The sequence below is a fragment of the Hypanus sabinus genome, chromosome 26 (assembly GCF_030144855.1).
Source record: "Hypanus sabinus isolate sHypSab1 chromosome 26, sHypSab1.hap1, whole genome shotgun sequence".
Lineage (NCBI taxonomy): Eukaryota > Metazoa > Chordata > Chondrichthyes > Myliobatiformes > Dasyatidae > Hypanus > Hypanus sabinus.
This window is the reverse complement of record NC_082731.1, coordinates 33,226,816-33,238,901: the sequence shown is the minus strand read 5'-3', so window position 1 is coordinate 33,238,901 and position 12,086 is coordinate 33,226,816. Positions and strand designations below refer to the sequence as shown.

Here is a 12,086-nt window from a genome sequence, read left to right as displayed (position 1 = left end):
CTGATGGCTAAACGCGAGACCGAGGAGATGTCTGGCATGGGGCAGCCTTGAACAGAGGTGGCACAAGTTTCCGCAGTGTGGAGGTGGAGGGGAGATGTGAGGATTGACCAGGGAAGGAGCCAGCAAGTCGTGAAGAGGCATTGGTGGAGAGGCCAAGAAAAAATCTGTGGGTGGAAGGGGGGAGCCATGGGGGAGTCCACCAGGATCTTAGGGGGGGCAAAGGGGGTTAGATGAGACCTTGGTGCTGGTCTGGGCAGGGAGGTGGTGGGAAGACCAGGCTACCCTTGGTAAGAGTCGAGACAATGCCTCCCCTGGACCTCAGTCACGACCAGGCTGTCAAATCCCCAACAAAGTCCAGAATCTTCTGTGAAATACCTTGGTGACTGATCGAGGCTGTTGGGCAGCTGACAGGAAGGGGACAGACTCGTCATCGAAGCGGAGTCGTAAGTTTGTTGCCTGTGAGAGGGAAGTAGTGGGTCCTTGGAAATACCTAGCCAGCAGATGGCAGCTGTGAAATCATCGAGGGAAGGCAAGCAGAGGGGGCAAGGTGGGATCTGTGAAAGGTGAGCAAAACGGAGGGACAAAGTGAAGGCTGATCTTGGAGGTGTTATGGTCGCTTCTCAGCCCCTCCTTTAAGGTGCGAGTTTATGGAAATATACAGCATGTGGCTCTTCAGCTCATCTTGAACGTGTTTTCTGTTGGCACTCGTCCCATTTTCACACTTTAGGCCCTTTTCCCTCCACATCTTTCTAGAACATAGAAAACCTACAGCACAATACAGGCCCTACAGCCCACAAAGCTGTGCTGAACATGTACTTACTTTAGAAATTACCTAGGGTTACCCATAACCCTCTATTTTCCTAAGCTCCATATGGCTGTCCAAGAGTCTCTTTTAAAAGGCCCGATTATATCCGCCTCCACCACCATCACCAGCAGCCCATTCCACGCATTCACCACTCTCTGTGTAAAAAAGCTTAACCCTGATATCTCCTCTGTACTTACTTCCAAGCACCTTATTCTGTGTCCTCTCATGCTAGCCATTTCAGCCCTGGGATAAAGCCTCTGACTATCCACACGATCAATGTCTCTCATCGTCTTATACAGCCATCCAAGTACCTGTCCAAATTCAACACACACACTCTCTCTCTCACACTCTCAGTCCCGGGACCTGATGGTCTGCATCCTAGGGTACTTAAAGAGATGGCTCTAGAAATTGTGGATGCATTGGTAATCATTTTCCAATGTTCTATAGATTCAGGAACAGTACCTGCTGATTGGAGGGTGGCTAATGTTGTCCCACTTTTCAAGAAAGGAGGGAGAGAGAAAACAGGGAATTATAGACCAATTAGACTGATGTCAGTGGTGGGAAAGATGCTGGAGTCAATTATAAAAGAGGAAATTACAACACATTTGGATAGCAGTAGAAGGATCAGTCCGAGTCAGCATGGATTTATGAAGGGAAAATCATGCTTGACTAATCTTCTGGAGTTTTTTGGGGATGTAACTATGAAAATGGACAAGGGAGAGCCAGTGGATGTAGTGTACCTGGACTTCCAGAAAGCTTTTGATAAAGTCCCACATAGGAGATTAGTGGGCAAAATTAGGGCACATGGGGCAAAGTACTGACATGGATTGAAAATTGGCTGGCTGACAGGAAACAAAGAGTAGTGATTAACGGGTCCCTTTCAGAATCTCAGGCTGTGACCAGTGTGGTACCACAAGGTTCGGTGCTGGGACAGCAGCTGTTTACAATATACATTAATGATTTAGATGAAGGGATTAAAAGTAAATTTGCTGATGACACGAAGCTGGGTGGCAGTGTGAAATGTCAGGAGGATGTTATGAGAATGCAGGGTGACTTGGACAGGTTGGGTGAGTGGGCAGATGTATGGCAGATGCAGTTTAATGTGGATAGATGTGAGGTTATCCACTTTGGTGGCAAGAACAGGAAGGCAGATTACTATCTAAATGGAGTCAAGTTAGGAAAAGGGGAAGTACAACGAGATCTAGGTGTTCTTGTACATCAGTCAATGAAAGCAAGCATGCAGGTACAGCAGGCAGTGAAGAAAGCTAATGGCATGCTGGCCTTTATAACAAGAGGAATTGAGTATAGGAGTAAAGAGGTCCTTCTGCAGCTGTACAGGGCCCTGGTGAGACCCCTCCTGGAGTATTGTGTGCAGTTTTGGTCTCCAAATTTGAGGAAGGACATTCTTGCTATTGAGGGAGTGCAGCGTAGGTTCACAAGGTTAATTCCCGGAATGGCAGGACTGTCATATGTTGAAAGATTGGAGCAACTGGGCTTGTATACACTGGAATTTAGAAGGATGAGAGGGGATCTGATTGAAACATATAAGATTATTATGGTATTGGACACACAGGAGGCAGGAAGCATTTTCCCGCTGATGGGTGAGTCCAGAACCAGAGGCCACAGTTTAAGAATAAGGGGTAGGCCATTTAGAACAGAGATGCGGAAAAACTTTTTCACCCAGAGAGTGGTGGATATGTGGAATGCTCTGCCCCAGAAGACAGTGGAGGCCAAGTCTCTGGATAGATTCAGGAGAGAGTTAGATAGGGCTCTTATAGATAGCGGGGTCAAGGGATATGGGGAGAGGGCAGTAACGGGGTACTGATTGTGTATGATCAGCCATGATCACAGTGAATGGCGGTGCTGGCTAGAAGGGCCGAATGGCCTACTCCTGCACCTAGTCTATTGTCTGTCTCTCTCTCTTTCTCTCTCACACACTATCTCTCTCTCTTGCACTCTCTCTATCGGTCTCTTTCTCTCTTGCACTCTCTCTCTCGGTCTCTCTTGCACTCTCTCTCTCGCACTCTCTTGCTCTCTCTCTCGCACTCTATCGCACTCTGTCTCTCGCGCACTCTCACTCTCTCTCTCGCTCTCTCTCTCGCACTCTCTCTCACACTCTGTCTCTCGTACTCTCGCTCTCTCTCTCTCTCTCACTCTCTTTCTCTCTCTGGCACTCTCTCTCTCGCACTTTCTCGCTCTCACTCTCTCACACTCTCACTCTCGCTCTCTCTCTCTCTCTCTCTCTCTCTCACTCTCTTTCTCTCTCTGGCACTCTCTCTCGCACTCTCTCGCTCTCACTCTCTCTCACTCTCTCTCTCTCTCTCTCTCTCTCTCTCTCTCTCTCTCTCTCTCTCTCTCTCTCTCTCTCTCTCTCTCTCTCTCTCTCTTGCACTCACACACAATGCTGGAGGAACTCTGCAGGCCAGGCGGCACCCATGGAAAAGAGTAAACAGGCAACAGTTCAAGCTGAGACCCTTTGCTTCCTTTCCAATCCTGATGGTGAAGTCTCCTGTCCAAATGCCTTTTAAACATTGTAACTTAATCTGCCTCTACTACCTCCTCGGGTAGATTGTTCTAAATATAGAACAATATAAAGTCTTGAGGGGGCATACCGTCAAGATTCAGGGGAGTAGATTTAGGACGGAGATGAGGAGGATCTGCTTTTCCCAGAGAGTGGTGAATCTGTGGAATTCTCTGCCTGATGATGCAGTGGAGGCTGCCTCAGTAAATATATTTAAGACAAGGTTGGATAGATTTTTGCATAGTAGGGGAATTGAGGGTTATGGGGAAAAGGCGGGTAGGTGGAGATGAGTCCGTGGCCAGATCAGCCATGATCTTATTGAATGGCAGAGCAGGTTTGACAGGCCAGATGCCCTACTCCTGCTTATATTTCTGATGTTCTTATGTTCTTGTATTCGCCACCCTCTACGTAGAAAAACATTTGCCCATCAGGTCTCATTTAGATTTTTGCCCCCTCACCTTAAACTTCTACCTTCTGGATCTGGGCTCCACTCCTCAAGACAAGGACTGTGACTCTCTGTCCTTCATATTGCCCTCATAATTTCAGAGAGCTCGGTAAAGCCACCTCTCTCCTCCTGATGTTCAAGTGAGGAGAATCTAGAGCAGAGGTTCCCAACCAATGCTACGAAGTAAGTGTGGACCGCTGGTTGAGAACCCCTGATCCAGACTATCCACCATCTCCTTGCCACCACACCCCTCCATTCCAGGCAATGTCCTGGTGGATCTCATTGGCCGTGTCTCCATTGCCACGCTTCCTTCCTACTGTGTGGTGACCAGAAATGTGGACAATAGTGTCCAACTGCAGCGTAACCAATGTTTTGTACAGCAGCAATGTGTCATCCCAACCTTGTACGAAACCGGACGGAAGGAAGGTGCTCCCCCAAACTGACGGAGGAATCACAATGCCAGGATTCAGGGTATTGACAAATTTTTCCACGCCAAGGGTGGTGAACTTGTGGAATTTAACTGAATTTTAACTGAATAGCCCATACTTTTTATGGGCAGTTATAGTCTTTCCATGGCCTTGGGAAATTTTTCTATAGAAGTGGTTTGCCAATGCCTTCTTCTGGGTGGTGTCTTTACAAGATGGGTGACCCTAGTCATTATCAATGCTCTTCAGAGACTGTCTGCCTGGTGTCAGAGGTCACATAACCAGGACTTGAGATCTGCACCGGCTGCTCGTACGACCATCCACCTCCTGCTCCCATGGGTTCACATGACCCTGATCGGGGGGGGGGGGGGTGCTAAGCAGGTGCTACACCTTGCCCAAGGGTGACCTGCAGGCTAGCGGAGGGAAGTACAATGATTACAAATTATTAGTAATTAATCAGATAACAAGCTAGTTATCAGAGGAGGGAAGGAGCGCCTTATGTCTCCTTTGGGAGAGACGTATCTCCACCCAGCACCATTATGGTCGTATAATGGTTAAATTACAAGGCCATAATCAAGATATGAGATCGAATCCCATCGTGGCTGCTGGTAAATTTTAAGTTCACTGATCAAATACTCTCTCCTGGAGGCAGATCCAAGGAAAACCATCACCTAACCAATGAAGAGAAAGGTTGAATAAGGTTTATTGCTTGGGGCATCAGGGAATGAGGGAAGATTCAGAGGTATACAAAATTATGAGGGTATAAATAGACTAAATGCAAGCTGGCTTTTTCACTGAGGTTGGGTGAGACTAGAACTAGAGGTCACAGGTTAAGGGTGAAGGGTGAAATGTTTAAAGGGAACACGAGGGTCTTGTTCAGTTAGAGGGTGGGGAGAGTGTGGAACGAGCTACCAATGGACGTGGTTGAAGTGGGTTCAATTTCAACATTTAAGGGAAGTTTGGATACTTCCGTGGTTGAAAGGTATGGAGGGCAACGATCGAGGTGCAAGGCAATGGGACACAGAGTAGATGGGCAGAAGGGCCTGTTTCTGTTCCCTATGACTCTCAATAGACAATAGACAGTAGGTGCAGGAGTCGGCCATTCAGCCCGTCGAGCCAGCACCGCCATTCACTGTGATCATGGCTGATCATACACAATCAGTACCCCGTTCCTGCCCTCTCCCCATATCCCTTGACCCCGCTATCTATAAGAGCTCTATCTAACTCTCTTTTGAATGCATCCAGAGACTTGGCCTCCATTGCCTTCTGGGGCAGAGCATTCCACATATCCACCACTCTCTGGGTGAAAAAGTTTTTCCGCATCTCTGTTCTAAATGGCCTACCCCTTATTCTTAAACTGTGGCCTCTGGTTCTGGACTCACCCATCAGCGGGAACATGCTTCCTGCCTCCAGCGTGTCCAATCCCTTAATAGTCTTAAATGTTTCAATCAGATCCCCTCTCATCCTTCTAAATTCCAGTGTATACAAGCCCAGTTGCTCCAATCTTTCAACATATGACAGTCCTGCCATTCCGGGAATTAACCTTGTGAACCTACGCTGCACTCCCTCAATAGCAAGAATGTCCTTCCTCAAATTTGGAGACCAAAACTGCACACAATACTCCAGGTGGGGGTCTCACCAGGGCCCTTTACAGCTGCAGAAGGACCTCTTTACTCCTATACTCAATTCCTCTTGTTATAAAAGCCAGCATGCCATTAGCTTTCTTCACTGCCTGCTGTGACTCACTCTCGGTCATTGTGAAGTCTGATGGAATAGAAGAGGCCATTTGGTGCATTGTCAGATTTTGTGGAGCAGTCTAATCAGTCCTACTCTGCTTGGGCTACTGTAGCTCTGTGGTGAACTACAAATACCTGTCTGGACACACCCCCCGCTGACTGCTCCTGTGGCTCCTCCCGCAGACCCTGGTATAAAGGCGATCAAGGCCTGAGCCCGGCCTCTCTGTCTCCAGGATGTCGTATGGTGGTCACTCACTGTTTGTTCCTTCTTCCAGTCAATAAAAGATATCTCACCTTACATCTCAGAGTGAGTTATTGATGGTGCATCAAGCTCTGCAAGGAATTTTCTCTCAGTCTAATTGTGTGAGAATGGTAGACCCTGTTGCTTCCCCACACACTGCCAATGAGTTCAAGGACATTGCCAGCAAGTAGTAGTTACCTTGTCTTCCCCCATTATTATAAATCTGCACCTCCTGATCTTTAAGTCATACGCCAATAGAAATATTCCTTTTCACCCCCCTCACACCCTCCTCTCACACACCCCCTCTCACACCCCCTTCTCACCCCTCCTCTCCCCACCACCCCCTTTCCCCTTCCTCCTCCCATCTCTGTGTCTTCCCTTCCCTCTCCCCCCCTCTCTGTGACTCTGTCTCTCATTAGTATTACAGTGCAGAGTTGGCCCTCCAGCCCTTTGAGCCCCTGCAATCTGATTAACCCCAGGCTCGTCCCAGGGCAATTTGCAATGGCCAGTTAACCTACCCAGTACTTCCGTAGACTGGGAGGACCTGGAGAAAACCCACCCATTCCGAGGGGAGGATTACAGACACTCCTTACAGAACAGCGCAAACTCCATTACAACCTGGGCTGTAATCGTGTGGTCCCAGCCACCGTGCTACCGTGGCGCCCCCTACTGACACTCATCAGAAACTTCAGAATAAAGGTTATTGTGACGGACGTCAGTTGTGACACATTTTGTGACAGCAGTGCAGACACAAGTTACTACAATAAAAATTTATGTAAATTAATAGTACAATAATGTACTATAATTAGCACTCATGGACCGTGCAGAAATCTGATGGTAGAAGGGAAGGGACTGTGTCAGTATGGTGCTCCCAGGATAGATTCTCTGAGATGCTGCTGGCCAGGAACTTGAAGCTGCTCACGCTTTCCACCACCTTCTGCTCAATGAGAAACCTTTTGGGGCTGTCTACTGTGTCTGGCTGCCTCCTCTGCATTGCTGAGACCTGTCGTGAATTGGGGGCGGGGGCAGCTTCGTCGAGCACCTCTGCTCCATCCGCTAATAGTGGGACTTCCCGGTGGCCAAACGTTTTAATTCTGATTCCCATTCCCGTTCTGACATGTCCATCCGAGGCCTCCTCTTGTGCCAAGATGAGGCTACCCTCAGGGTGGAGGAGCAACAGCTGGGTAGCCTCCAACCTGATGCCGTGAATATTGACTTCTCCTCGTAACTTTTTTCCCTCCCCCTATCCTCCTCTTCTGTTCCCCATTCTAGCATTTTACCTCTTCTCACCTGCCTATCACCTTCCCTGCATCCCCTCCTCCTTCCCTTTCCCCTGTGGTCCACTCTCCTCTCCTATCAGATCCCTTCTTTTCCAGCCCTTGACCTTCCCCATCCAACTGGCTTCACATTATCACCTTCCAGCTAGCCTCCTTCCCCTCCCCACACTTTTTTTTTAAAGTTCTGGTTCCTTCCCCTTTCCATTTCAGTCCTGAAGAAGGGTCTCGGCCCAAAACGTCGCTGTTTCTTCGTTTCCATAGATGCTGCCTGACCTGCTGAGTTCCTCCAGTATTTTGTCATATGTTGCTTTGGATTTCCAGCATCTGTAGGCATTTTCATATTAAAGAGGGCTGGTATTTGTTCTCTCAACTTCCCCTACCTTAAGTCTGCACTCAACATCAGTAAAACCAAGGAATTGATTGCAATGTTGTTGTTGCAATGCCACTCAATCCAGGTCACTCCTGTAAGCCTCCTCGTTGCCACCTCTCAATCCAAACCTAGCTTCTCCATTCTGACCAGCTAGGTGAATGCTAGCCTTATGCTTACAAGATTATCTCCTTGGGATGTGTGGTGTTTTTTTTTGCAGATCTCAGCCAGGATGACAGTCTGTGCCCTGCAGCATATCAAAGTCCTTCTGTGTTGCTGAAAACTCGGACAGAGCGAGACATCCTGCCAGCAGGGGGCAGGAGAGCTCCATCTATCTCTTCAGCCACCAGCATGGGAAAGAGCAAGGCAATGAGTTACCGGAGGCAGAGGCAAGTACCAACACTGCCCTCACCTTGTTTAGGCAGATATCTAACACGACAGAGATCGATTTATAAGTACATGTAAGTAATATCTATATGCACCCAATGTTCTTTACAGTCGGTGAAGGGTTTCCAAATTGTAATTCAGGTTGAAGTTAAAAATTGTGCAGTGCCATGCAAAAGTTTTACATGCATATGTTTATCAAAGGTACCTAAGACTTTTACACAGTATTGTGGTGATTTTAAGTATCACACTGTACTGCTGCCCAAATTTCATAACATGTGAGTGTAGAGCTATGCTGTAATGACCAATAAACTGGTTTGTAACCCAGGTTAATTAAACCTAAAGATGTAATGTTAGAAAGCTCCACTTGTGGAGGGATGAAAATAAGGTTTTAAAAAAGAGAGAACTTGGGGGGGTGGGGAAGCTATGCAAGAACGAGGCGTGGCTGACGCAGCGCGGGAAGGTGAGAGAAACGCAGCAAGCTATTAGAACAACACACACAAAATGCTGGTGGAACGCAGCAGGCCAGGCAGCATCTATAGGGAAAAGCGCTGTCGATGTTTCGGGCCGAGACCTTTCGAATTTCCAGCATCTGCAGATTTCCTCGTGTAAACTATTAGAAACTAAAGATATAAGAGTGTTAAAAGTGGAATTAGTCTGAGTATCTCTGTTGCGGTGTGAGTATTATTAAAAGTAAGTTAATACTAATTGGGAAGCTGGTGGTAACAAGAGGCGGGATCCGGGGTTGGCGGGGCCTTTACTTCCGCTCTTTTTTACTCCCGGTATGCATTCTATGTAGTTCCTCCACCCCTGCCGCACGAGGTACCGGGAAACCTCTGTATTGTAAATATCATTTGCCGTCCCAGATAAAGATGCTCTTTTGGCTATAAAATTGTTGAGTGGTCTTTTGTAAAGTGGAGTTACCACATATTTTTGGCGATGAGGTGAACTGGTTTTGTGGACAGGTCGGCCCGTTTCGAACAGGAGCTGTGAGGACGAGGAGTCTCGTGTTCAGATGGCTACGTTTGAGACTATCGGTGAATTCGAGGAGCGAGCCGACGAGTGGCCAGAGTATGAGGAAAGGTTGGGACACTTTTTCTGTGCTAATGGAATTACTGAGGATGCTAAGAAGCGCTCTGTTCTCCTGGGGCAAAGACGTACAGGCTGATACGGCACTTAGTCACGCTGCTGAAACTGGGAGAAATTCCATATGATGAACTGCTCAAGCTCATGGGGAACCACCATGATCCGAAACCTTCAGTGATAGTCCAACGGTCCAAGTTTCACAGCCATGTCCGGAAGCCAGGTCAGTCTGTGGGTGATTTCGTGGCCGAGCTTTGGCAGCTGTCAGAGCATTGCGATATCGGAGCTGTGTTGGATGACGTGCTCCGTGGCAGATTAGTATGCGGCATTAATAATGACGCCACAGCGCCGTTTGTTGGGGGAAAACCCTCCGTTGACTTTCAAGAAGGCCCTAGAGATTGCTCAAGGCATGGAGATGGCTGCTAATAATGCCAAGGATATCCAGAAAGGACTCGGGGCTTCGCAGTCAGTGGCAGTGCTCCAAGTCAGGAGGGAGACTGGTAAACAGGCAAAGCGGGTGGAGGGTTTGCGGTGTGGAGGGACGCACTATGCAAATATTTGTAAATTCAAAGATACTATCTGCCATGCTTGTAGCAAAAAGGGACATTTAGTTAAAAAGTGCAGGAGCATAAAGGGTGAGGTTAAGCCTGGGCTCACCTAACTCGGGCAGCCACACACCACCTAGGAGAAGCAGACGAAGAGGCAGTGTGTGCCTACAACATGTTTGGGGTGGAAACGGATGAGGGACCACCTGAACCATATTATGCTACAGTCACTGTCAGGGGAAAGGACATTAAGTTTGAGATTGATTCAGGGGCTACTGCATCAGTCATTAGCAAGGAGACCTACAGGAGGACATGGGGGTCCAACCTGCCTCTCATCAGACCATCTAATCTCAAACTCAGGACCTCCTCGGGGCAGCCCATACCTCATTTAGGGGTGTTATATGGGGATATTTCAGCTGGGGGCCAGAAGGCTGAAGCCAGGCTGGTGGTAGCTAAGGGCAGTGGGCCCAGCCTTTTGGGCCATGATTGGCTTCGCAAAATCCGGCTCAACTGGCACGAAATGAAGTAAGCACACACGCCGGAGGACATTCAGCAGTGGTATAGTGACATTTTTATCGACGAGCTGGGCACTCTGAAGGACATGACTATGAAATTCCATTTCGACTGTGAGGACACACCACATTTTTTTTAAGCTCAGGTCGGTGCCCTATGCCATGAAAGGCAAGGTCGAGGAGGAGGTGGAACGTTTACAGGGGCTGGGCATCATTGAGCCCGTCCACTTTTCAAGGTGGGCGGCTCCCATTGTTCCAGTTTTGAAGGCAGATAAAACAGTGAGGATATGTGGGAACTACAAGCTTACGGTGAATCAGGTCTCTAAGCTGGAGGGGTACCCATTGCCAAGGGAGGATGACCTGTTTGCTACCCTGTCAGGGGGTAAGCCATTCACAAAGCTGGATATGAGCCATGCCTACCAACAGCGGCTGCTCAACGAGGATTCAAAGGAGTACGTCACCATCCATACGCACAAGGGATTATTCAAATACAGTTACCTGGTGTTTGGAGTGGCGTCTAGCCCCGCCATTTTCCAAAGGACAATGGACTCTTTGCTGCAGGGAATTCCACACGTAGCAGTGTATCTTGATGATATTTTGATCACGGGAGCCACGGAGGGGGAGCATCTGGCTAATTTAGAACAGGTGCTGAAGAGACTCTCAGATGCAGGGCTGCGATTGAAACACGGAAAATGTGTGTTCCTGGCTCTCAGTGTGACCTACCTGGGATACAAGATTACAGCTGACGGGCTTTGCCCAGTAGAGAAAAAAGTGAGAGCTATCAAGGAGGCCCCAAGCCCCAAGAGTGTCATTGAACTCAGATCATTTTGGGCATGGTGAATTATTATGGTAAGTTTCTTCCGGACCTGTCAAAGGTTTTGGCCCCACTGTACAAGCTGCTTCACAATGACACTGAGTGGCGGTGGGGTGAAGAGCAGGAGGAAGCTCTCAAGGAAGTGAAAGAACTCCTGCACTCAGCGAAGCTGCTTGTTCACTATGACCCAGACAAGGAGATCACTCTTTCATGCGACACTTCGCCCTGTGGAGTCGGGGCAGTTCTCTCACACGTAATGGAGGACCGTTCAGAGAAGCCTATTGGTTTTGCTTCACGTACCCTGATGGCTGCTGAGGAGGGATATTCACAACTAGACAAAGAAGGTCTGGCCGTTGTTTTTGCGGTCAAACGTTTTCATCAGTACCTCTATGGACATGCATTCACAATTTATACAGACCATAAACCACTGATGAGCCTTTTTAGGGAGACCAGATGCATCCCACTGCTAGCCTCAGCCAGGATACAGTGTTGGGCTCTCACATTGTCAGCCTACCAGTATACTATCGTGTACAGAGCGGCTGTGGATAATGCAAACGTCGATGTGCTGAGTCGACTCCCTTTACCTGAGATGTCTGTTACTACATATATGCCTCCAGACACTGAGTTTTCATTGGAAAGGCTGTTCAAGACACCTGTAAAGGTGACCCAGATCAAGCAATGGACAGAGAGGGATCCAGTCCTGTCCCAAGTCAAGACTTTTCTTTTACAAGGTTGGCCCAGAGTCGTGGAAGGAGAGGAACTGAGACCTTATGCCAAACGCAAGACAGAACTGAGTCTGCAGCATGGCTGCATTTTCTGGGGGGGCGGGGGTCAGTGTGCCTCCCCCGGCCGTTCACAGATTGTGGAGGAAATTCATGAGACTCATCCAGGGGTGTCTCGAATGAAAAGCCTTGCAAGATCCTACGTCTGG

At 48.4% G+C, this 12,086-nt stretch overlaps 1 protein-coding gene across 1 annotated transcript in view; it reads left to right on the top strand.

The window, feature by feature from the left end:
- LOC132381740 (uncharacterized) overlaps positions 1–12,086 on the top strand; it is a 168,146-nt gene that overhangs the window by 135,386 nt on the left and 20,674 nt on the right. The window contains exon 13 of the mRNA XM_059951312.1: positions 8,038–8,206. Within this exon, the coding sequence (XP_059807295.1) occupies positions 8,038–8,206 (169 nt within the window). The remainder of the gene's footprint in view (positions 1–8,037; positions 8,207–12,086) is intronic.